General features: G+C 43.3%; 2 protein-coding genes across 4 annotated transcripts in view; one reads left to right on the plus strand and one right to left on the minus strand.

Moving 5' to 3' along the window:
* Positions 1 to 4,998: 4,998 nt before the first annotated feature.
* The window catches only part of HERC3 (HECT and RLD domain containing E3 ubiquitin protein ligase 3), a 143,908-nt gene continuing 121,785 nt past the window's right edge, over positions 4,999 to 27,121 (minus strand). For all 3 annotated transcript variants that reach the window (XM_008267611.4, XM_008267612.4, XM_070047873.1), the window contains 3 exons: positions 9,447 to 9,630; positions 9,142 to 9,244; positions 4,999 to 6,755 (listed from right to left, as the gene is read on the minus strand). In XM_008267611.4, the coding sequence (XP_008265833.1) occupies positions 6,547 to 6,755; positions 9,142 to 9,244; positions 9,447 to 9,630 (496 nt within the window). In that variant the 3' untranslated portion in view covers positions 4,999 to 6,546. The remainder of the gene's footprint in view (positions 6,756 to 9,141; positions 9,245 to 9,446; positions 9,631 to 27,121) is intronic.
* NAP1L5 (nucleosome assembly protein 1 like 5) lies at positions 18,537 to 20,353 on the plus strand. Its single transcript, XM_008267610.4, has one exon. The coding sequence runs from the start codon at positions 18,591 to 18,593 to the stop codon at positions 19,146 to 19,148; it is 558 nt and encodes a 185-aa protein (XP_008265832.2). The 5' UTR covers positions 18,537 to 18,590; the 3' UTR covers positions 19,149 to 20,353.

Below are 27,121 nucleotides of genomic sequence, written 5' to 3' on the forward strand. Positions count from 1 at the left end.
TCTAGCTCTGCTTTGTGCGAGCCAGTTCCCCAGTGAAAGGCTACAAGTGAAGTTCAATAGCTCCCAACAATGCTCTACAAGTGCATCTCAAAAATGGAGACATTCACAGACCAGTAAGACTCAAAGCCAAGCAACCTCTGCCACACATAAAGTGATTAAAAGCAACATGGGGCCGGCGCAACGGCTCAATAGGCTAATCCTCCGCCTTGCGGCACTGGCACACGGGGTTCTAGTCCCAGTCGGGGCGCTGGATTCTGTCCCGGTTGCCCCTCTTCCAGGCCAGCTCTCTGCTGTGGCCCGGGAGTGCAGTGGAGGATGGCCCAAGTCCTTGGGTCCTGCACCTGCATGGGAGACCAGAAAGCATCTGGCTCCTGCCATCGGATCAGCGCGATGCGCCGGCCGCAGGCGCGCCAGCCGCGGCGGCCATTGGAGGGTGAACCAACGGCAAAAGGAAGACCTTCCTCTCTCTCTCTCTCTCTCTCTCTCTCTCTCACTGTCCACTCTGCCTGTCAAAAAAAAAAAAAAAAAAAAAAGCCCCATGGGACAACATGGGGCCGGCGCCGTGGCTCACTTGGCTAATGCTCCGCCTGCAGCACTGGCACCCCAGGTTCTAGTCCCAGTTGGGGTGCTGGGTTCTAGTCCTGGTTGCTCCTCTTCCAGTCCAGCTCTCTGCTGTGGCCCGGGAAGGCAGTGGAGGATGGCCCAGGTGCTTGGGCCCTGCACCCGCATGGGAGACCAGGAGGAAGCACCTGGCTCCTGGCTTCAGATCAGCATAGCTCTGGCCGTAGTGGCCATTTGGGGGGTGAACCAACGGAAGGAAGACCTTTCTCTCTGACTCTGTCTCTAACTCTACCTGTCAAATAAGAAAAAAAAAAAGCAACATGGGTCACAAGGCCTTGGATATTTTAGAGACTTAATAACTGCTTTAAAATTTGCTTGCTTCATTTTAAGAGTAAATGAAAACTTGACAACATGCAAGTATTTTGCTCAAATACGATTCTCCAAATTAGCAGGGATTTTATTTAAGTTATTTGCTTTTTCTCCTATGCTTAACTCATAGTACTCTATTCAATGGGTTTTCCCACAAATCTGTTTTGCTGTTCTATCTTACCGGCTCCCCTCATCACACTTCCACACCTATCATCCAGTTAGCTATTGTACTATGAATTCCAAACTATGGTTCTGGGAGAAATTAATAGATACAAAGTTCCCCCCAGGAACACCTGCCAGATGATGCAGAATTCAGTGAAAAACTCTAAAGCTTCTATTCCCTTCTTAGAGATTCACAAAGTTGTCTAATAGGTCTTATAATAAAGTTTAATTTTCTTTAACCCAGAGACAACATAAGTAAATGCAGACCTGCTTCCTCCTCATCCAGGTGTTTCCCGTGGGAAACTGCATTTTGCCAACTACTGAGGTCTCAAGATCCACTTATTCCTGCCTCTGAGAACTCAGAGCCCCTGCTGAGAAAGCCCCCACCACCACCACTGCTGGGGGTGGGAGGGTGGACCAGGGCAGGACCTACTGCACTCCCAGCTCTGGCAGGAGGCAGCCTTTGCCCAGAGGCCCCCTGAATGCCTGCTGAGCTATGTGCATTGTGGGATCCTGGATCAGATCTTGGAAAAAGACAGGAGTGGAAAAACGGGTAAAATCCAAATCAAGTCTGGAGTTACCAGTCATTTCCCAATCTTGGCTGCTTGGTTTGGATAAATGTGCCACGGTGATAACAAGACATCAGCATTATGGGAGACTGAGGCAGGGATATAAAAAGTATAATATCTTTGTTCCTTTTCTACACATCTAGAGTTATTCAAAATTGTAAAGTATTAAAAAATAAGTTTTCTAGGGGAAAAGAACCAGACCCTACAGAGAGGGAGCACCTGAGGTATATGACATCTGTCCCGTTCCATGTTTGCTGAAGAAGCCTGTCTTAGGTCCATTGCAGCTGCTGGAATACAACACAACAGGCTGGCAATTCAGAAGCAAGGGAAAGTTCTCTCTCACAGTCCCGGGGCTGACAAACCCACAGTGAAGGCATTCATGCCTCTGGTGAGGGCCTGTCCCCTCGCTGTGTCTGCACGTAGCAGAAGGGGCAAGGCTCCTCTCTGGGCTCTTTTATAAGAGCAGGCATGAGGCCCCTGCCTATCCACCTAATCCAGTTACCTCCCTAACGTCCTCATTTCTAACACCATCACCAAGGGCTAAGTTGGATTCCAACCCATGAATTTCAGAGGGGCACATTCAGACCAGAGCAGGGCCCGCTGGCATCTCGGATGGAATCAAGAAAAACTGTCCTGTGCAGTATAGGAGCTGAAGTGCACCAGGCTCCTTTCTGCTAACCGCCAACAGGGACCCATACCAGTGACATTCAGCTCCCCTGGGGACCCACTGCACTGTCTTACAGACGTCAGCAAGCTACCTGACCCTCACAATGTTCCTTGTTATCTGGCCACTAAGCAGCCTTAGTCAAATTTGCTGTCACTAGCAGCTCAGTATAATACAGGTTCACAGTCAAGTCCAGGTCCTATCCCTTTGTGATAATGAGCAGTTTATTTTCTCTAAACACTGATTTCCTCATGTGAAAAACTGGGGTTCGCAGTGGTGATTATAGTTACTGAGCACTTATTATGTGCGAGGCACTCTTCTGGGTGCTTCCCAGGCATTCATGTACTCATCACAGCTCCAGGAAGTCAGCATGGTTCTGTCTCTATTGTGAACAGGAAGAAAAACGAGGCCTAGAAAGGTTAAGAAGCCTGCCCAAGAGGCCAGTGTTGTGGCACATTGGGTTAAGTTGCTGCATGCAATGCTGTATCCCTTACAAGTGCCAGAGACCCTGCTGCTCCACTTTAGATCCAGCTCCCTGCTAATCAGCCCAGGAAAGCAATGCAAGATGGCCCAAGTACTCGGACCCCTGCACCCTCGAGGGAAGACCTGAGAAGAAACTCCTGGCTCCTGGCTTAGGAAAGGCCCTGCTCTGGCCATCATGGTCATTTGGGGAGTGAACCAGCCGATGGAAGATCTCTTTCTCTGTCTCTCCCTCTAACTCTGCCTTTCAAATAAACCAATAAATCTTAAAGGGGGGGGTCCTAAATACTCATGTGAACTAGTATCCAGTTGTAGCTTGAACACATTACCACTAACAGTATGTTAAGCAATACACATTTTAAAAAAAAGGGGGGGGGAACATACCCCAGAAAAAGCACATTATCTTTGAAGTACTACAGAATTTCATTTTTGCAACAAATATTTAGAAATATTTCCTGGGTGTCTCTTACATGCAGATACCATTCTCAGTGATGGAACTCTAGAATTTTAGAGTTCAAAAGGATGTTAGAAATTATCTGGTCTCATTTTTGAAGGAGAATACTAAGGGCATAAAATGATTTAAAGTAACTTGGGGTATTCTTGTTCAAAACTAAATGTGCTGAGGTTTTTTTTCCCCTTAAACTTAGCACTTAGGTAGTTTGTTTTAAAGTTGATTTATCTGAAAGGGGAGGGGGGAGGGTAATGAATGAGTCTTCCTTCTGCTAGTTCACTCCCCAAATGGCCACAACAGCCAGGGCTGGACCTGGTCAAAGCCAAGAACCAGGAGCTTCTTCCAGTTCTCTGCTATGGGTGACAGGGGCCCAAACATTGGACCATCTTTGATTGCTTTCCCTGGGCCACAAGCAGGGAGCTGGATTGGAAGCAGAGCAGCCAGGACACAAACCAGCACTCGATATCATGCTGGCATTGCAGGTGGTGATTACCTGCTACACTACAGCAACGGCCCCTTAGGTAGTTTGTTAAATGTTTGTTGAATGGAAGTTATTAAAGGAAAGCTACCTATCCCTGACTATCTTTAAACCACCTGGTGAAACAACTCAGGGATACTCTGAAAAGTTTTTGGAAAAGTGAAGTAAAAGGTAAGTTTATTTTGGTGCAAAATCAATGTGAAATCTAAGCATAATATGCATTTTCTGTGAGCTTCCTGAAGAACCCTCAAATGCATGAAGATTTTAAAATTCCTGTACCAGGAGCCAGCACTATGGCTTAGCAGGTTAAGCCACAGCCTGAGGTACTGGCATCCCATATGGGCACTGGCTCATGTCCTGGCTGCTCCACTTCCCATCCAGCTCCCTAAAGTGCCTGGAAAAGCAGCGGAAGATAGCCCAAGAGCTTGGGCCCCTGCTACCCATGGGGGAGACCTGGATGAGGCTCCTGGCTTTGGCCTGGCCATTTGGGGAGTGAATCAGCTGATGGAAAATCTGTCTCTCCTTCCTCCTTCTGCCTTTCAAAGAAATAAGTAAATCTTTAAAAAAAATTCCAGCACCTAAACCAACTTGGGTTTTAATTCCATTTCCCCACAGACTTTGAGATACCCTAGTACACTGTACTTGTTTTTAAGTTTAGACTGTAGCGGCTGTGGTTCGCACCCTTGTGGTGTGGGCCGTGCGCATCCATCATGGGATGAACACGTCTCTGCCTCTTCGTTACCCTCTCCTCCCGTTGTCTTCTCTCCTAGTTCTACTGCAGCTGCCATCTTTCTGTGTTAGTGCTTCCCACTCCACTCTGAATTAACACCATCCATGACTTGGGTTGTGTTACTCTAAGGTCCTGAGGGTCTGAACAATTCCAATGCTCAGCCTGAGTGCTCAGGGCCAAATCTCCCTTCATCCCACAGCTGTAGGCACCCTTTTGTACTGCTGTCTTCTTGTGTCCACAGATGGGCCCTTCAAACCGTTCCTGGCCCTTCCCTAAAAGTGGCCCCACATTCAAGTCTTTGCTACAGCCTCCACCTCCCAGGGCAATGCCTTTTCGCCCAGCACAACCTTCCCAAACCCCATCCCCTCCTCAGTGCCGTCTGCTCCCTAAGCTTTCCTCTCCAGTTCCGCAGTATTTGGGCCTACTTTCTCATGGTGGCCACCGAATCTGACCTTCTACTGGGTGACTTGGGTGCATGACCTAAGGCCTCTATGAAAAGGAAGCTGTCCATTCTGCAAGGACAATAAGAAAGAGTTTTTAAGTTAAAACACCAAATTTATTGCATAATATTGAACTATATGCACGCACATAGAAAATAAACATTTCATATAACTGTATATCTCTTTTTTAATCTTGTTTTTATAAAGACTGAAAAACTACCAATTTAGCAATTGGAGTAAGTTTTAAAAACAAAAGGCAAAAATCTACAATTCTTCATTGAGATTTGATGCTGCATCGTGGTTCATAAATACTTCATTTTATATAAATAAGTCTTTCGTCTAGGTACTAGGAATTTAAAATTAGGATTATATGGATTCTTTGTTCACTTAGAATTTTCTTATCCCATGATGAGGAAGGTTGAGCACATATTATTGTTCAGATAGATATTTTAATTAACACAATTCCCCCCAATATCCCCCTGTAAACAGTTTAAATGTGATAAACAAAAACTCCATCATAAACAATGTCCTTAAGTCTTAGCAGTTTAGGGAAAAGAAAAACAATTTGAGTAGAAATTTTGCAATTTTAATAAAAATTTTTAAAAAATGGACTGCATGCATCTACCAGAAAGAAAGAGGAAGAATGGAACAGTAAGTCAAGTGACAACGAATGGGATGACATGAAGGAAAGAGGAAAGTCTGGTGAGAGAGGAGGGAAGGTGCAGAAAGGAGGAGAGAGGAAAAGGAACGTGGAAGAGGTCATAAAGTGACAAAAGGGACAAGAAATTTATTATTTCTCCTTTTCTTGCACAATACAGAGACTTAAAAAACTAATGGAACTCGCACCCAAAGCGAGATAACGGAAGGGTGGGGGACCTATTACTTCACTGTTAGTCAGATGGACGTGGCTGAGCAACACACACCCCTGGGCTCGGCTGCAGGTCTAGGAGACCCTGCACATCTCGTGGGAGGCCTTGGCGATGGGCACAGCCTTGGGAAGGCTGCGGCTCCCTCCAGATCATTCTGGATGATGTGTTCATAAAAGCCCCCACGGATTCTTGGGCTCCACCAAAGCCAGGGATGCAGACCCAGCTGTCTGAAAGGTGGCGTTTCTGAAGTGGTCCTTTCCTTCTTTGGGATAGAGCCAGGCGGCAACAAGCCGGGGCATTCTGAAGGCTGCAGAGAAAGGAGTGTCCTGCATGCACTGGGCAACATGGAACGGTCAAGGTCATTCTTACAGAGCAACGGGAAGAGGACCAGGAAGCCTGGCACAGAAAGGTCAAGGCTGAGACACACATTTGGGAAATGAAAGGTTAAAAATCCACAGCCATTTTATCCAGGAGAGAGCAACATATTCGCAAGTGCAAGAGACACTGGGTAATTTGATTTAAAACAAAAACAAAAACAGAAACACTTCCCATACAAGATCCAAATCTTTCACCCTATCCCCAACCCTTGATTTCTCAAGAAGGTTATTTGCTACCCACAACCCCAGAAACACACCAACCAGGTTCAGAAGTCAAAAGTCCCAACCCACTTAGACAATAAAAAAATAGAAATCACTCCCCATGATTTTCTGTATAGGCCTCCCTCAATGAAGACACTGAGGAAGGAAGGGAAATCTAGGACAAGCCGGGGAGCCTCAGGCCAAACTAAACCCCTCGTAGTTGTCGAGCGCCTGTGTCAGCCGCGCACTCAGAATCTCTTTGCTGCTGTACTTGGGGAGGTCGAGAAGGTTGTAGCAAGTGTGGGCCACAGGCAAGTAGTCTTCCCCGCTGGCGGTGGACTGGATGATGATCTGCAGGCTGCCCATGCCGTAGATGGGAATCCGGTCGCTGCCAGTCAGGAACACTGGGGAGAGAAGCAGAGGGCATTACCAGCCAAGTGCACCTGGGCTGTTCTCCAGGCAACGGAGAATGGCTGACACCCTGTGGCTCATGGGAGAAGTTCAAGTTCTCCAGAGGTTCCACCATGGGCTCAACGCCATGATGCTCAGGCGGCAGCCAGGAAAAAGGATGAAGCGTCTCTGACCTCAAAGGTCTCCTCAGAGCTCACACATCTGGTGCTTGTAACGCCTTAGCTACTGCATTTCCACTTGGGGTCTATTTTCTCTCTTTTCCCTGTATCTGCTTTTTTCCTCCAAATACAAGAGTCAACCCAGACACTGTATTAGACTTTCCACTATTGTGATAAGCACTGTGACATCAGAGGGAAGCAAGAGAGCAGCGAGAGCCAGATGCCTTTCCCTGTGTTTTCCAGCACCAGATAACTTTCTCCTGGTTGAACGGCTGAAAATTACTATAATGAAATCATCAGTTAAGGAGCACTTTCAAATAACTTGCCATTGCCTGAGGCTGTGATACAAAAATGTCTTGCCAAAATCCTTAGAGTTAATAAAAATTTCTGGAAGTAGACTGGTCTTTGGATATAGAATGTTTTTGTCTAAAGAAATCTCCAGGATCATGAGCAGGCTTCTCTTGAATGTCACAGCCCCCCAAGCTGACTTGGCAGCTCTCACTCTGTCATGCCACTCATATGCTCCTGCCTCTCAATAGCCAACGTCACTAGGCAGAGGAGAAACAGAGCCCTCTGCAAGATTCTTGGGTGAGATCTCCATTCCTTCTCATCCTTGCTCCATGTAAGCAGTGGAATCTGGGGGTAAGTCCTGCAATAGTATTAATCTATTAATATTTGCTCATCATTATAAAGCAAAATAGATGTCTCTCTCTCTTTTAAGATTTATTTGAAAGAGTTACAGAGAGAGAGGAAGAGATAGATAGAGAGTGTTCTTCCATCCTCTGGTGTTCACTCCCCAGATGGCTAGGGCAGGGCCAGGCAAAAGCCAGGAGCTTCTTCTGGGTCCCCCACTAGAATGGCAGGGGCCCAAGCATCTGGGCCATCTTTTGTTGCCTTTCTAAGGCCATTATTAGGGAGCTGGATCAGAAGTGGATTAGCTGGGACTCAAACTCACATGGGATGTCAGTGTCACAGGCAGAGGCCATACCTGCTATGTCACAATGCCAACTCCAAAAGAAATTGTCTTTCAAACTCTGTTTTATATGGAGAAAAATGCATATGAGGGGACCTCAAAAGTTCATGGAAAATGGGATTAAAAGAGAAATTTTGGTATAAAAATATTTGAAATCCACACATAATTTTTCATAGTATGCATTTTCATAGTCACTGGCTAATTTTTTGTTATTTTTTAAAAAATATTTATTTGAAGGTAGAGTGACAGAGAAAAAGGGAGAGACAGAGAGAGATCTTCTATCCACTGGTTCACTCCCTAAATGGTTGCAATAGCTAGATATGGGTCAGGCAGAAGCCAGGAGCCAGGAACTCCATCTCTGTCTCCTACATGGGTGGTGGGGCTCAAGCACTTGGGCCTTCACCTGCTGACTCTCAGGCGCATTAGCAGGAAGCTGGATGGAACCCGTGCTGAGATGCCAGCATCACAGGAGCAAGCTTAGCCTGCAGTGCCACCAAGCCAGCCACACTGGCTGATTTCTAACCTTGATGACATAATGACACACATTTCAACTATTTTTAAGAGGCCAAATTTGTTCATGTAAACCAGACTTCATTCTCCTGTCCAGGTGTATTATCTTTTTTAAATATCATCTAGTTCATGAGGACAACATAATATGCTCCCATGGATAGGAAATGATAGATAAATCCACAGAGGCAGAAAGACTGATGGAGGCCTTGGGAAGCAACAGGGAACGACTGCTGATGGGTACGGATTTCTTTTTGAAAGAAAAGATGAAGCACGTGTTCTAAAATGGACTATGCGGCAGGTTCACAACTCTGCACAGACTAAAAACCACTGGAGCATACACTTTAAATAGGTGAATAGTACAGTACATGAATCGTAACTCAGTAAGACCTCTAGAAGTCACATCTCCCCAGTTCTATCATCAATGGACGCTGCGAAATTTTTAAAAAGTGTAAGAGATGAGGGAGGCTAATCCAAACAATTTCATAAATGCAATACTTGAAAAAACTAATTGCAAAAATGATTTTTTTCTTCCTTTCGTGCAATGCTTTCTGTTAGTAGTAGATATAGATTAAAAACTTATGTTGTGCTTGAGATATCAAGACAAAAAGCACAATATAATCATTTACTTACTCACTATCATCCAAAACGGTTACACCTTACCTGCAGGCTGTACCATTGTACAACTCTCCATAAGACTACAATGTGGACAAATACCAGATTGGCATAACAGATACTTACAGAGGAACTTCTTCTTCTTTTCCAATGGAAACTCATGAAACGTTTCCCAAAATAGTTTCACAGTGGGATGTGTGGCTGAGTAATCACCCTTGTAGATGGCAGTCTGTCCAAAACAGAGAAAAAGAACGCACCTTACAGAACTAGAACAGTGTCACAGTGGACATTCTAGAACGTTTGCACCTGAGACGCAGGTGACCCTCAAGCCCTCCTGCTCCGCATCTGCCTTGAGGGAGACCAGCCCCAGACCACCTGCGCAGGCTGTGACTGCCCTACCGGCACTCATGGAGAACACCTTACATGCTTACCTCTTCCAGTTCTTCCCAGTTGTAGTTGCTGTTCCCCACCATCATGGCCCTCAGTTCGGAAGGCTGGAAGAGCTCAAGGACTTTGCCACCACACACCTTCAGGAAACCGCTGGAGAAGGCCGTGTACCACTCGTGAATTGAGACTTGGAAGACATAATTGACATATGCATCCACAAATTCCTGCCTGCAGGAAAACCAAAAAAAAAAAAAAAAAAAAAAGGCAATTCATTGCACTCATAGACTTAGGGCATTTATGAAGCTCTCCACTCTCCCTCCTCTGTCCCTAGTCCTAGGATTCTGTCAAGTGTCCTAGGTGATCTGGGGCAGTGCAGGCCAGGGAGGAAGGGGAGGAGGCCACACAGGTAGAACTGCACTGCTGTCCTTACCTGAAGTGCTCCAGTTTCCATTTCTTAAGGTCCTGCTTAAAACTTAGTGCAGGAACAGGCACTCTAATACGGGACGCAGGTGTCCCAAGTACCAGCTTAACCTGCTGTACCACAATTCCAGCCTCACATTATCTTTTAATTCTATTTTTCCATGAATTTTTGACACCCCAATGTGATATAAGATATACACATATCCAGTTTTTAAAATAAAACTATTAATGGAAAAGATTCCTTAATAACACTTATTTATAATGTATGAAAACTCAAAATACACATCATATTCATAAAAATTTTGCCTCTAAGAAAGAAAGGTGGGAAAAGGAATGGTATTAAGTGGATAAGGTTTTTTTTTTACTAAAAAATTTTAATCATTTGTTTACTCTGCATCATAGATATAAATATGTTTGTCACATTATCCTTTGTACTTCTGTTTTTTTACATTTAAAATTTTTAGAAATTTAACATGAAGAAGGATATGTCCTACTTATCAAATGCTATAACAACATTTCACATCTGACTCAAGTTTCCTGCAAGCAGGCACTTCTGACATGGTTACTATCCACACGAATAACTCACCAACAAACAGTACAGGGATAAGTGGGGCATAGGCATGTGTGATCCAGGCTCTGCCATGTCCTGTATCTACTAAGCCTCTATTTTTTCATCTTTAACATGAGATAAACACTCAGTTTTCAAAGTCAAGTCACTACATCAAATAACTGCACACCTTGATCATAAATGCTGAAAGTGCTCACCTTGCATTTAACACACTAATTCCCTAGTGGAATTCTGCCTCCAGGCTGCCTTTGGACTCAAGACTACAATGTCAACTCCTACCAGAGTTTCCAGCCCGATATCCTCCCCTGCAGATTTTGGATTTGCTGACTCCTCATCCTCCACCCCACCCCAACATACACAATGAGCCAGTTCCTTAAAACCAATCCCTGTCTCTCCAAAAATGCACACTTGTGTGCAGTTCACTGCCTGTTTCTCTGGAGAACCCGGACTTAAAGATTTTGGTACCAGAAAAGTGGGCACAATAAGAGCAAAGACCTGAAAATGTGGATGTGGTGTTGGAATTGGTAACGGTAGAATCTGGAAGAATACTGAAGAACTTAATAGAAAAAGCCTAGATTTCCTTGAAGAGATCATTGGTAGAAATATGGACATCAAAGGAGATTTTAGTGAGGTCTCAGGAAGAGAGGAGAGTCATAGAGAAAGCATCTATTGACTTTACAAAACACATGTATTGTCATAAACAGAACATTACTAGAATTCCGAACACGAAAGGTGCTTCTGGTGCTGTCTTGGGTGGAAGTGAGGAACGTTTTTGGAACTGAAGGAAAAGCAATGTTTGTTATAAATTGCAAATAATATGACCCACTTTGGTTCTAGTGTTTTGTGAAATGCAGACCTTGTAAGCAATAAAGCCAGATAGTTAGCTGAGGGTATTTCTGAGCAAAGTACAAAAGCTGCAGCCTGGTTTCTCTTTGTTGCCTATAGCAAAAAGGCAAGAGGAAACAGATAAACTGAAGAGGGAGCTTTTAAGCAAAAAGGAACTAACAATTGAAAGTTTGTGAAATCCTCAGCCTACCTAGATAGAATGCTCTCAAAACGGGATCTAGAGTGTAGCTGAACAATAAGTTGCTAGAGATTAGGGATAGGACTCCCAGATCCAATCATCTCACCAGAAGTCAGGAAAAGAGATGCAGTTATACAGGAGAAATGGAGTAGATCTTCTTGTACAATAGCTTAGGCCCCTGTGAATTGCTTGTGAGACCAAAAGCGTTTTAAATGTTTCATACCAGCCAGAAACACTCGGAATAAGAAGAACAGGAATGGGGTGGAATGGAGGAAGGCTGTTGGATTTCTGGGAGTCTATAGGTAGGAAATGGACTGACAGAAGTATCTGCTGATGAATACACATTATCTGTCAAGAAAAGGGGTGAATAACAGCAAAGACTGTTCAGAGATCTGTGGAGTTGCCACTTCCCCAGTGGGTCCAGAGGGCACAGGTTGAAGGAATGGGGTCACCACCTCTGACCACGAGGTTTAGAGATCAGAGCATGAAGCCAAAGAGGTGCCTTAGGCTTTCTCAAACATTACAATCTAAAGAAATTTTCCATGCTAGCTTTCTGATATACTTGGAACTCATGACCCTTCTTCAAATTCTTCCCATTTAGAAAGGGAATGCCTATCCTACCAGCATGTTTTGGGAGCTGATAACTTGTCTGATTTCACATGCTCAAAGCTGTAGAGGAATTTTGCTTCAGGGATGAATCAGACTTTGAGTCTCACCCATCCTTGATTTAAAGGATAGATGATATATTTATTAGGGTTCTACAGAGAAAGAGAATAAATCGGGTGTGTGTGTGTGTGTGTATGAGACAGAGACCCATGACAGTCAATGGGTGTGTTCCAGTACAAACACAGGAAAAAATGATGTCCAATTTGAAGACAGGAAGGTATCCCAGTTACTCACTTTTTGTTATACTCAAGAATTTGATTGATTGGATAAAGCCCACCTCCATTAGGGAGGGCAACCCACTTTCTCCCTTCTTGATTCAAATGTTAAACTCATATTTAAACATTTTTACAAACACATCCAGAGTCATATTTGGCTAAATATCCGGGGATAATTAGGGGATAATGGGATGGAGTGAGTGCATTTTGCATGTAAGAAAGACATGAATGGGGGTGGGTGGGCACAGAATTAAGTGCTAAACTGTGTCCCCACCAGATTCATTTGTTGAAATTCTAACCCCTGGCATGCTAAAATGTATGACCTTCTTTGGAAATAGGGTCTTCACAGAGACAATCAAGTTAAAATGAGCCATTAGGGTATACCCTCATCTGCTGTTGTCCTTATAAAAATGGAAAACTTTGACACAGAGATACACTGAGGAAAGATTTAAAGAGACACAGGAGGCAGCCATCTCCAAGCCAAGAATAAGACCTGGAACAAATCCTTCCCACACAGCCCTCAGGAGTAATTAGCCCCGCCAAAACTTTGATTTTGGACTTCTAACCTTCCTAATTATGAAACAATAAAGTTGCGTGAAGCCACTCAGTCTCTGGTACTTTGGTGCAGCACTCCCGGCAGACTAGCACACAGACTCTAATCTCTACTTGTCAGTTAGCATCATTTTCTCCATTTCTTTAACAATGACTGTGAACAGTTACACTCATTAGGTGTCAGTCACTGCAATAAGTTCTCAGATATATGTGATCTCAGTGAATATTCAAAACCACTCTCTCAGTGAGTTTTATGGTATGAGAATTATGTCTCAAAATATACACAGGATCAATTAAGAAAATCCTTTGAGTTGATAGGATCATTATTCCAACTCAAAACAGACTGCAGGACAAACAAGTACAAGGGCAGATGCAGACTTTGAAGTCAGGTGTCTGAATACAGACCTGTGCTCCCAACTGCCTCACCAAAATGCAGTCCGCTCCCCCTGCCTTGCTTCATTTCCGATGTGACAGCTGCACAACAGTTATAGTAAATCAAGACAGAGACCTCACAGCGTGCCAGCTCATCTACACAATTCACAACAATGTGTTACCACAGTGCCACTTATGCCCTGAAGTCTACAAAGCCCACAAAATCAGACAGTCCTTCACAAGGAGACATATGTTTTAGGTGCATAAATTTAAAGGAACAGGTTCTACATATATTACCAGTGGTCTTCAGAAGTCTGAATCCAAACTGTAATAAGAGTCTTTTATAAATCTTGTCAAGCTGATTCTAAAACGTATACAAAAAAAAAAAAGCCAAGGAACAGGAAAAGCCAAAAAAGTTTAAGAATGAGCAAAATTTGGGGACTCACATTCCCTGATTGCAGTGCTGAGGACCCAGGGCTGGGGGAACACGTGTTTCAGGGGAGAGGCCCAACAAGGGCCATAGGCAGAACCCATCTACTCAGACTTCTCACCCAGCAGCCCAGTGAGGAGGGCTCCCACGAAAACCCCAAAGGAGGAACCCCCACAGTTCCTCCCCCACCTCCACAGAGCCCGGATTGTGGCTGGGATGCGCCATCTTGAGAGGGAAGCTGCTGGCAGAAGTTCTTGTCTCTCTTCTTTCCAGAAGCCCCAGAGACATTCCTGCATCCCAGCAGCAGCAGCCATGGCACTCAGGCCTATGCAGCATTCCGTGCTGTGGCACAGTGAGGCCAGGGCAGCTAGAATACCCCTCAGTACTGAGCCCTGTCGGAACTGAGAATCACTCTCTTTCCCACCACCCCCATGCCCCCAGGCTGTGGCTGAGTTCCTGGGCTCCCGCCCTGTTGACTACAGAGACTCAGCTCCCTGCATGCTATGGATGGAATTCAGATTGGGATCAGGGACACATGTTGAGTCAATGCTTTGAACGTTGAGTATGCTGGGTGGGTGAACTGTGCTGGTGCCCTGAGCTCACTCTGTGCTGTTAATCAACTAGTTCACCCTGGAGCGGAGAAAATCTGTGACTGCAAACACAGAAACTGACCCAATTTCTACCACCACCACCACCACCCCCCCACTGCCCATAGCCACAGGTGCTGCACCACAACCATCTTGGACTTCTGCCCCACCCACAAATGGTAGCCTGAGCTCCCTGGCACCAGCTAGCAAACACACTGGAGCTCCAGTGTAAGTCTCAGGTGGTCTATCAAACCCCAGAGGTGTGTCTCCAGGAATAAAGCCTTCAATATAAAAACAAAACAAAACAAAACAAAAAACAAAAAACCTCATCCTCTAGAAGTGACAGAAACAGGAGATACCCCAGATGCAGAAAAATCAATGTGATAACACAAGAAACATGAACAAGGCAGGCAATGATTCCCCAAAAGAACACAATAATGCATGAATATTGGGCTGTGAAGAACAAGGGTGACTGATGTAATGCTTAAAAAAGAATTCAAAAGAATGATGGAAAGGCCACTCAAAAATACAGAGAAATAAATATTAGGAAGTCAGTACATGAAATGGATGAAAGATCTGGCCTAGAAACAGACACTGAAAAAGAACCAACTAGAAACAATAAAAATGAAGAATTCAATAAGTCAAATAAAAAACATAGTGAAAAGCCTTAACAGACTGCTGAGGCAGAAGAAAAGAATATCTATCCTACAAGACAGGTCTTGAAGAAGAAGAGGAGGAGGAGGAGGAGGAGGAAGAGAAAGAAAAAAATCTAGAAACAGATCCACACATATTATCATAAAATTTGCAAAGGTAACTCAGTAGAGAAAGGATAACATTTTTAATAAGCAGTGATCAAATGACATTATATGCAAGAAATAAATAAAATAACCTTACAGTATGTAAAAGTTAATTCAATATGGGTCATAGCCCAAATGTGAAATCTAAAACTATAAAATTTTTAGGAGAGAACATAGGAAAAAATCTTTATAGCCTTGGATTTGGCAGAGATTCCTTAGATCTGACACCAAAAGAACCACCCATAAAAGAAAAATAATAATGCAGTTGATCTAGATTTTTCTATCTGCCCTCTGCAGACATTTACAAAGATGAAAAGTCAGATACTAGATAAAATATTTGCAAACTACATATCTCACAAGGGATTTGCATCCTATACAAAGTAACTTTTGAAACTCAAAAGTATAAAAACAAAATTCAGAAGGTAGGTAAAATGTTTAAGCAGACACTTTATCAAAGAAGACATAACAGTGGCCATAAGCACTCATTATTAAGGATATCCCTACATAGCCATTAGATTATGGGAAATAAACAACCTTGCAAATCCAAATGCTAGCGAAGATGTAAAACACCCTACATTGCTGGTGTGAAAGAAAATTGGTCTAGTTGTTTCAGAAAACAGTGTGACAGCTTCTTATAAAGTTAAACATGTATGTACCATGTGATCCAACAAATCCACTGTTGGGTTTTTCTCCAAGAGAAGTAAAAACATATGTTGATACAGAAACACACAGTGAACAGCAGTATCACTCATCATCATCACTTAAAAAAACCCAGAAACACCACAAATGGGGTTATTAACCCATAAAAAGGAACAAGTTACCAATGTATCTGACAATACAGAGGAATCACAAATGAATCCTGGTAGGTAAAAAAAAAAAAAAGCCAGGTTCAGAAGGCTGCAAGTATATGACTCTGTTTACATGAAATTCTAGGGGAAAAACAAAATTCTTGAGCTGGTTAACAGATCAGGGTCATCAGGGCTAGGAGTGGGGCAAGTGCCACAAAGAAGCTTCTGGAATGATGCTATCTGCCCTGTATCTTGATTATCATAACTATATGGTCATAGTTTTAGTCTTATTACTATGACTATATAACTTGCTTACATGACTATACTTGTGAAAGCATTCCCCCCAAAATTTTAATGCATATAAATTACACTTCTCTAAAACACACTTTTAAAAATCCTAATTTAACACTGAAGTTTAATGTCTAAGAAATGGAAACATAAAAATCTTAAAAAGATGAGCACACCTTGGATGAAGCAAGTTAGTCACATGGGTTTGACTAAAATTTGTGTTTTTTTTGGTTTTGTTTTGAAGTCTGTCCCAACTTCTATATGATGAGTCAGCAGGCCTGGTTTCTGCACTGAGCTGCCCATGTTATTTTTCTGCTTCTAACGCCATTATATATAAAATGAGAAAAAGCATTCCTGCTCTCAAGGTGGCTGTGGCCATCAAGAGAGATTATTTTATCAACTGGATGGGCGAGAGAGCAGATACAGTGTCAGCTAACCAAATGTCATACATGCAGGTACTCCAAAACTACATGGAAAAATGCAATGGTGCCAAAACAAATGGAAATCCAAGCAGACCTTTTTTTTTTTCCAAAATGCACATTTTCCATGTAGTTTTTGAAGACTCCCCAATTAATACATCAAATTCAGTCAGGAATAAGACTGAAGTTGCAACTTTTTTTAATGACTTATTCGAAAGGCAGAACACCTAAGCAAAGGGGAGAGGGAAAGAGGAGAGAGAAGGAGAGATCTTCCACTCATTGGTTCACTCCCCAAATGGCTGCCGCAGCCAGGGACCAGTCAGGCCAAAGCCAGTAGCAAGGAGTTCCATCCTGGTGTCCAACATGGGTGGCAGGGGCCCAAGTAATGGGAATATATTGGGCTTTTTGCACCTAAGGTGTCCAGTTTTAAAAGATTACTGTAGGTTATCTCTGCATACTAAAACATTTTGTAAACTGAAAAATACCCATCAAGTTATATATTACATTTTGTAAGTGAAACACTCATGTAGCTTGCTGCTACATGTCAACACCAAGTTATTTACACACTAATATTCACAAGAATGATACACAGCACCAACTGTATGTTGCAAAGTTATTTGCAAAGATTCACACGTGTAAAGCTGCAGCAAATCCCAATACAGGAGGAAGTATTCCTCAGATCCCTGGAAAGTCCATTTGCTGCCATACCTAACACATGTGCTGGAATTCTTCATTCCGTAGCCAGGCATTTGGTGCAATGGTTAATGGCTACATCCTGTACCCCAGTGCCTGGAATAGAGTCCACTTTGGTTTCTGACCCAGGTTCCCACTGTTGTGTATCCTGGGAGGCAGCAATGATGGCTCAAGAACTTACTTGGGATCCTGCCACCCACGTGGGAGACCAAGACAGAGTTTCAGGCTCCTGGCTTTGGCCTGGCCCTGTCCTGGCTCTTGTAGGCACTTGGGGTGTACACCAACATACAAATCTCTACAAATAAATAAAAATGAATTCTTATTCAAGAAGCCCTGACACTGACTTAATAAACAAGATAAGTTCTGCTACTACAGAACTATTCCCTGTTTACATGATTTCAGAGCCAAGTTACAAGCAAGACACATGGAGCAGTCACAGAACTGCAGTGTTCCTCCAGGACAATGGCTGTGTGTACAGACACATGCCTGTGTGTCCCTAAGACACTAAACACGAGCTTCAACTGACCTTGTCCTAAGACCCATGCTACAGACCTCCCCAAGGGCTAAACACCTTCTAGAATGTACACCAGGACTCAGAACTCTGAGATTTCCTACTCAGATGGCTCCAAAACTGCTTGCAGGGCCGGTCCCACCAAGAGACACTTGGTGTCACTAGGACATTTGCCTCTAGGTCTGAGATGGCCAACGGAGGCAGTCAGGTAGACTAATGGGCACGACGAGGCTTGGAAATGCACACTGCCTAGTATACACTCTTGCACACCAGATTCCCAAAGGGTCAGAAAGGAGCCAGGTTTCCCGCGTCTCCACTCTCTGGAAATGAATGTGGAGGAATCAGAGAGGGGAGAAAGGCGGAGTCCACAGGTAGAAATGACCTATCACCCAGGCAAGGCTTACTACAGCGAGATGTGAAAAACAGCCAATAAAAGACACAGCGTGCTGGGGGCTTCAAAAAGTTCATGGAAAAGTGCCCATTTGAAATTCCATTTTCCAGGAAATTTGTGAAGCTCACGTGTGCCCAAGGTTTTGATGAGAGTGGGAATGCACGGAAACTAGGGGTTAACCGGCCAGGTGTCCAGCAGTGGGACAAGTGCCGCGGGCACCCACAGGGTGCCCCACTCCGCAGGGGCGGATGGTGGGGTTGGCTGAGGGAGGTGCAGGCGAGGGTGGCGGCAATGCGGGCGGACAGGCGGGCGGTCAGCGCGATCTACCCCAGTAGGAGCTCACGGATGTTACCTGACAGCCCGCAGCCAGTCAGGTGTGTGCCTGCGTGGGGGGAGGGGGGGGAGGGGCGGGGCCGCGGCTGACTTAACCCAGCGCGGGCTTCTTCACCGCCACCTCTGCCAAGCAGATGGGTTGCGCGGCCACTGTGGGAGCCAGCATAGACCTCTGCGGCAACACTTTGAACATGGCCGACCACAGCCCTGCGGAGCCGAGCCTGGCGGCAGCAGCGAACAAAATAATGTCCGAAGGTGATGGCGCCGACCCCGACGGTGCGCCCGGCGATTCTGACAGCACTGCTGCTCAGGAGACCCAAACCCCTGTGGAGAACACGCCAAAGCCAAAGAGCGACTTTATGGAGAGCCTGCCAAACTCCGTGAAATGCCGGGTGCTGGCCCTTAAAAAGCTACAGGAACAGTGCAGTAAGATAGAAGCTAAGTACCAGAAGGAATTTCATGCACTGGAAAGGAAGTATAGCGAGATCTGTAAGCCCCTCCTCGCCAAGGTCCAAGAGCTCAGGAGCGAGGTGAAGAGCTGTGCCTGGACCCTGGAAGGGGAGGAGGAGGACGAGGAGGAGTACGAAGATGCGGAGGAGGGTGAGCAGGAGGAGGTGGAGGTGGAGGGGGCGGCGGCGGCCGCACGCGACTCCCACCCCCACGCCGAGGTGCCTGAGGACGCCGAGAAGTAAGGGGACGGCGGTGCCGAGACGCGGAGAGCCGGCGACAGACCAACCCCATTCGTGTTATTATGATGACTTTTAATACTGTATTGGTGGACTTTTAAAAAGGCTCAGTTTTTTGGACCAAAATACAATGTGAATTTATCCTCACATTTCTAAAATAGATTCAAAAGGCAGCAATCAGATCCTGGCCAGCCCGTTTCCAATCCGACTCCAATTGGGACCACAGTAAATATCTCGCAAGGTATCCAAGAAAGCCGACTTCAGCTTCCGTCGATTTTGCTTGGCTTGGCTTCTCTCCGCTGCGAGGGTCGCGGCTGAGGCAGGAGAGGCGTCTGGAGCTGGAAGCGGCTCCTCAGCGCGGGCTTTGTACCGCGCGCACTGCACAGCACCCAGCCCAGCCGGAGCCCCGACTCAGCGCTTCATCCTTGCATTTCTGGTCCCGACACTGCCCAGTGCTGAAGGCAGAGCCCAGAAAACACCACCTTCGAGCCCTGGTTTCCGTAAGCCAGACCTCAGCAGCTTTGCACTGCAGGGGAGAGTGAGGCGGCGGTGGGATCCTGACCACGTCTTGAGTTCTGAATACTGAGAGAGGTGTGTTCCCAGAAGGGAGAGTGTCCAACCTGTATAATGTCGTTGACATTTGTTCTCCTCAGTTCCGACATGTTGATGTCTTTTCTGGGTAGTGTCTTGTTTATGAAGATTTAAAGATACCCCCCGACGTTTAAGTATTTGAATCACGTCCCCTAGTATTTCAGAAGTGTTAATTTACTCGAAGAGATGTAGAACGTAGCATATCCTGTAAAGCATGTGTATCCATCCAGTGTTACATAGTTTGATCTTTGTGAAGGCTTTCTGTCAAGTAGCTTTTAGAACTCCTCAATGAAGCTAACGTTTGGAAAAAATATATACTTGAAGAACCAATCTAAATGTGTGCCCTTACCCCAGCTCAGAATTATAAAGGGTTTAAGTTTGCTTGTATTAGCTGTGCCTTCATTATTTTGCTATGTAAATGTGAAATATTGAATATAAAATGGTGCATAATTGAATTTTACTGCTTGAGGATAGACTGGCATACAGGAAGGACTTTTAGGAAGAAGGCATTTCACATAAAGACTTAGCTTCTTTGTGGGTTTTGAATTATGTGTGAGCAAGAGATCTATAAAGAAACAAAGTTGTTTACCACTGTGGTATTAATAAAACAGTATTTTCAAAAAAAATTGTATTCTGACTACCTTTTCCTCATCTATGAAAGTAAGACTCTTTCCCTCAGAGGCAAGAACGAAGAACAAATAACTTACTACACATAAAACCCACCGAACAATGTCTGACACATAATGCTGAGTAATTTTTAGCTATTATTATTTCTACAGAAAAGATAGATACCAACTGGAAATCCAGTCCTCCTCCTCCTCACCCATTACAAAAGGGGAGAAAATGATCATTATATGCCTACATGTATGGTTCCTTATCAGAGGAGAACATGCCCCTTACTTCTGAAATAGGAAATTCAATAAACTATAAACTATTCTGTTTTGGTTTCCTCAATGTATAATCAGATTTTGATTTCCTTCCAGAAAGAGTAAGACTTTAATGTGATATTATGTATATATAAAAAGGCTATTTCAAGTTTCTATTTAGATATTCTAGATGAAGCAAAAATAATTTAAAAAACTAGACTACAAAAAAAAAATCAGATGCCATTTTCTGTTTCCTTGAAAGGTTAAAATTACACAGAAGAAAAATCAGAATGTTCTTTCCCTGGGGCACAGATGGCAGTGCTAACCTGTTGCTAATGACAACAGTGAGTAAAACAAGCCTGAGGTGATGTGAGTCTTTTCTTATGTGCAGACCTACCACAAGAGAAAATCCTGATAATCTATTATGTAACTCATGACTATCTTAATAGAAGAAAGAAAAATTAATTTCTTATCTCCAAGACTAGAATAGATAGTCAGTTCATATATTTTCTATCTCTGGTAAAAAGCAAAAATGTTTAAAACACAAAGGGTATACTTCAGGAATTTTTTTCCTGTAGGCTTAAAATTATATATATATATGTCTGTATACACATGTGTGTATATGAAAATTATATATATATATCTGTATACACATGTGTGTATATGAAAATGAAGATAATCAATTGAAAAGCTATTATAAGTTTTGATGTATTGACTGGTTATCAGAAAAATACAAAACCAGTAACTTTCTAGGCATTAATAAAATATATAGGAAAGGGTCTCTCTTACAGCAGAAATAAAAAACCATTTTTAACAGCTAAATAAAAATGTATATAATCTATATAAAAAAAACAGGCAACACAGGCCTTTGGATTGTAAGATTGAATATCACAAAAATATGTGTATTACTCAAAGTAATTTGTCCCAAATCAAAACCCAAACTGGATTTGGAACTTAATATAATTACTCTAATGTTCACCTACAAGCATAGCTAGGAAAATGTAGAAATACAGAAACAACAGATTTTTTTTTTTAGATTCAAAACTTTTTAATTGAAGAAAATACATTAAATATCAAATCCTGGGCAGGGAAAGGCTAAGATTAGGGAAAAGACAGAGGAAGACTAAAAGACATAATCAACAGATATGGCAACACAAAAATTAAATTACAAGGATTTAAACATACAATGGACATTTTCAAATGCAAACTGGGAATAACATCTACAATAAAACAGGATGGCAAAAAGTTAACAGTGTTAATAAAATCAAGATGTCATATAAATCACAAAAAAAAATCAGGTTGTCCTGGGAGAGTAATACATAAAGGACATCATACATAAAGGATATCATTTTCAAAGAGGAAATGTAGCAATCCCGGGGCCAAAAGATGGGTTTCTATACTGCAGCGCTCGACACAAAGGCTCTGGCAAGATCAGGAGCCATGCTCCCAGCTGTGTGCTCTGGCTGGCCGGCAATCTCTTATGATAAGGCTTCAGCTACGGTGCCTTCTAGCTCTCTGATGTATAGGGATGTCTATGATGCCCTTCCTATTGGCAAGTGATTTCCACGGTATCCTAACTGGGCTGATCTGTACCTTCCCACTTCCTGGACTACTTGAAGAGTTCACCAGGTAGCCATAAAACCTGCATGTTAACGTCCAGCAGGACACCCTCCCTTCAAGGCAGGTCAGAAAACTGCCTTCAGCAGGCCATTTTAACCTACTGGAGGCCCAGATCAGCCCACCATGCACAGAGTAACTAGTAGACAGAGAGGCATCACACACTGAGCCAGTGCTGAGAGCATCCTGCAGAACAGGGCAGATGACTGAGACTCCCCATGCAAGTGTGGTTCAGCAGCTCTCCCTGCCTCGAGCTTTCCACTCGGCGCGTACACACAGACACTCAGCTCCTGTGCACACACCTCTTACTGCGATGAAACTCACATCACAAAAACTGAGTCATTTTACAGGGAATGATTGGTAGCATTTTATAAATTCACCATGTCACACAACCACTTAATTCATCTTTTAAAAACAGAAAATATGCTAGAACAGCAGTAAAAGGGATCAATATTGTGTAGAATATGTACAATATGCCTACATATGAAAGAAGTGGAATATGTTTCCAATGAAATTGTATTTCTTAATTTTTTTGGTAAAATGAAAACATGATGTAAAGACTGTGAAATAGAGATTCACACACACATGATGCATCAACTGGCATAGTTCATGAACAAAATCAACTTAGCAAAAACAACTGCCAATGGATTCAAAAGCTACACACTTTAATTCAATTTCACCCTGGGGAGCTCATCAATAAAAAGCAATTTTAAAGGCAAAAAAAACTTGATATGCATAAGATGTCTTAATAAGATTTAATAAGATTGTTTAATCTTATTAAAAGTGATGGGAGAAGAAAAAGGGGGATAAAAAAGAACAAGCAAGGTATCTGAAAGCATAGGAACAGAAAATACACATTCACAGACAATGCAGCCATTATTAAGCGTGTCCAAGAGGGTTTCAACATTTCACAGCTTGTGCAATCACTATCTTCACCAAAGGTAAAAAATTCAGACATTCCATCCCATACAGATATATATGTTTTTTTAAACTACGGCAACTTAGTTTTTAAAGATTACATAGTCTGCCTGAAAAGAAAAACAGCCAACTTGTACAAAGTCCTTCTTCTCACAGGGAGAGGGGACAGGCACTCTGCAGCCCCAGTCTTAGCCTGAGGCTGCTCGTCGGCGCTCAGGGAGCACAAACATCTGACTCAAACACCTGTCTGAATCCTGGGCTTGCAGCTGTTTGGACAAGTGACTTGTGCCTCTCCGAGCCTCAGTCTCCTGATCTGTAAAGCGAAGAGGCTTACATGTCAAGTACATAGAACAGCGCCTGACCCATGGTAAGCTCTCCCACCAGTGTTTGCGGCACTTTGACTACGTGCTATTCCTCTAACAGTCCAATGCAAACACAACGCACACCTTAAAGAGACTAGCCCAAGATACCAACTGAAGTCTGTCAGAGTCTCAACTTCAATAGGACTCAAGGAACTTGTCATGCCTAAGTTTTATTCTCTGTTCTCTCTGTGGAAGCATCCAGGTATGCTTACCTTAGCTAAGCCTGGCAATTCTCACTGAATGATCCTTTTACTATTTACTCTTTTAATACGCAATTGTATTTAACTTAATTGTGTCAAATTTGGGGGAATGTCGACTAATGCATAGGTCTTTTGTTAATGGTAATAACCCCATGGTGTAGGGTCTGGAAATACTTAACAATTAGTGGTCATGTAATACGGTGTTATCCAGATGTGACTACCAGCTGCGGCTTGACAATCCGGCCACAACACCACCACCAGCATTCAGCCACAGATGCCCTTTTACCTGTTTATCTGTAACTCACTTAACTGTGTAGCTCTTGTGCTAGGACAGACAACAATTCTAAGCCAGATGGAATGGAATAGAATACAGATATGGACATCTGCCATTCCATATCTGTATTCTATTCCATTCCATCTGGCTTAGAATTGTTGTCTGTCCTAGCACAAGAGCTACACAGTTAAGTGAGTTACAGATAAATGGCAGATGTCCTAAATAGCACTCTGGCCTCAGAATCAGCCCTAAAGGCTTTCGGAGCTGGCTGAAAAGCTCATGAGAGTATCTCAGGCATGGAAAGCCAAGACACTCTAGCAAAAGATCTCTGCGAGTGAGATCCCAGTGGAAAGAACAGGTCATCAAAGAAGGAGGTACCTTTCTCTGAAGGGAGGAGAGAACCTCCACTTTGACTATGACCTTGTCTAAACAAGATAAGAGTCGGAGAACTCAGAGGGCTTCCATAGCCTTGGAAACTCATGACTGGAGCATAGGGAGATTACTGATGCCATAGACAGGAGTGTCAATTGGTAAAGTCAACAACAGGAGTCACTGTGCACTTACTCCTCATGTAGGATCTCTATCCTTAATGTGCTGTACATTGAGATTTAATGCTATAACGAGTACTCAAACAATATATTTCACTTTGTGTTTCTATGGGGGTGCAAACTGTTGAAATCCTTACTTAATGCATACTAAACTGATCCTCTGTTAAAAAAAAAAAAAAAAAAGAAAAAGAAAAAGAAAAAGAAATTATCAATTCCCAACTTGACTCTCACTGGGATTAAACATGACAATAGGTCTGCTCTGATTTCATCATCATTTAAAAAAAAATCATCTATTATTTTTCACTTTATGTTTCTGTGTGGGAGCAAACTGTTGAAATCCATACTTGATGTATACTAAGCTGATCTTCTGTATATTAAGATAATCAAAAATGAATCTTGATGTGAATGGAAGGGGAGAGGGAGTGGGAAAGGGGAGGGTTGTGGGTGGGAGGGACGGTATGGGGGGGAAGCCATTGTAATCCATAAGTCGTACTTTGGAAATTTATATGCATTAAATAAAAGTGGTTCCTTACCAAAAGAGCCAAGGAAAAAAATCACCAAATGTGTAGGTTCCAGCTATAGTGGTATTGAAAGAGACATATCCTGTCAATACTTGACAATGCCCATAGATATTCTGGTCATAGGGACTGGGGAGCTGTTCCCTATATCTTTCAGATAGAGGGCAAAGGTACAGCTAAACATATTGAACGCACAAGACACCCTCTGTGCCCAACATATGTACAGGCACACTTAGACACAGGTACATTCTCTCTCTCTCTCTCTCTCTCTCTCTCTCTCTCACACACACACACACACACACACACTCACACACAAACACTCAGCAAAGAACTGTCTGAAATGTCAACAGCACCAGAGTAGAGAAATTCTGGGCTTGAGCAGAATGCCATCCTCCTGGCCTCCTATGGGTCACACTGGGTCACTGTCTCTGGATTCACTCTGAATCTACAATAAAAACAAGCTCTTGGATATTTCCATTCATGAACTCACTTTATGCTCCTGGCCTCACCAGCTCCTTTTCTCAGATACATCAGCTGTGGAAAAGATGTCATCGTACCTGTGAAAAACTTCTTGTGTCAATTTGTTAAGTCAACAACAGGAGTCACTGTGCACTTACTCCTCATGTAGGATCTCTGTCCTTAATGTGCTGTACATTGATATTTAATGCTATAACTAGTACTCAAACAGTATTTTTCACTTTGTGTTTCTATGTGGGTGCAAACTGTTGAAATCTTTACTTAATGTATGCTAAACTGATCTTCTGTATATAAAGAGAATTGAAAATGAATCTTGATGTGAATGGATGGGGAGAGGGAGTGGGAAAGGGGTTGTGGGTGGGAGGGAAGTTATGGGGGGGAAGCCATTGTAATCCATAAGCTGTACTTTGGAAATTTATATTCATTAAATAAAAGTTAAAAAAAAAAAAAAGAATACAGATATGGAGTTGGTATTCTCGTTGAATTTTCTTCCAGGAAAGCTACCACAGCAAGTATCTTACTATTAACTTCAGTGCCAAGTTTTAGAACTCCAGCAGTTACATTATTATAGTTCTTGCAATTCATTTCCTTAGTCACACAACACAGGACCCCCAGTGACTACATCATGGCATATAACAAAGGAAATAGAAGCTGGAATGAATCAGCTTTTGTAACTTCACACAGTCTGTCTTACCAGGATCACAATGCACTTCACTGCCAAGATTTATTTCTGTTGTGTACAGCATAAAAGGGAAAAAATAATTCACTTGTGTTTTTTCTGATTGTTGATGACCACAACAGCTACATCAGGTAGTGTGGCAGTGATGACACCAGGTTCTTGGAAGCTGTCTAACAGTGTTGTAGACTGAATGTCTGTGCCTCACAAGTTCACTGAGTGAAACCCTAGCTTCCAATGTGACGGCACTCAGAGTGGAGGCCTTTGGGAAGATTACAGGAGGTCATAAGGACAGACCCCTCACAAATGGGACTAGTGCCTTTGTAACAGTCAGGAGTGAACTCACTTCCTCTCTTTGTTCTCTACCACCTGTAGATATGGTGAGAAGTCAGCAGCCTGCAACTGAGGAGAGCCCTCACCAGAACCAGAACCCAACCATACCAAGCAGCCCAATCTTGGGCTTCCAGCCCCCAGAACTGTCAGAAATACATGTCTGTTGTTGAAAAGCCACTCAAACTATTTTTTTTTTGTTATAGCAATCAAAACTAAGCAACCCAGTAACTCTGACAGCAATAGGTCCCCTGCCTGTCACAAAGTGACACAGAAACATACACGGCAGTGCCTAAAGCAGAGTGGATGAGCTGCATGCCCACTGAGTGCACGAGGAAAAGCCAAACGACAATTCCAAGTCAACACAGGAGCTGTTCCACACTTCAGTCTCAGACACAGTGTACTGGAATCCCCTGTTAGCAGCATCTAGCACCGTGGGACACTGTTGTACAAAGACTTGAAAAACTTCAGCTGCTATTGCTTAGAAAGCCACAGTAAACCCTCCCCCCCATGCCATTTTTTGTTATACATCAGATAATAATACAGATTCCCTTCTGTAATACTATGGGATATATTTTTTGGTTTTCATTTGCACTCCTTAG

The sequence above is a fragment of the Oryctolagus cuniculus genome, chromosome 8 (genome assembly GCF_964237555.1).
Source record: "Oryctolagus cuniculus chromosome 8, mOryCun1.1, whole genome shotgun sequence".
In the NCBI taxonomy this organism is placed as follows: domain Eukaryota; kingdom Metazoa; phylum Chordata; class Mammalia; order Lagomorpha; family Leporidae; genus Oryctolagus; species Oryctolagus cuniculus.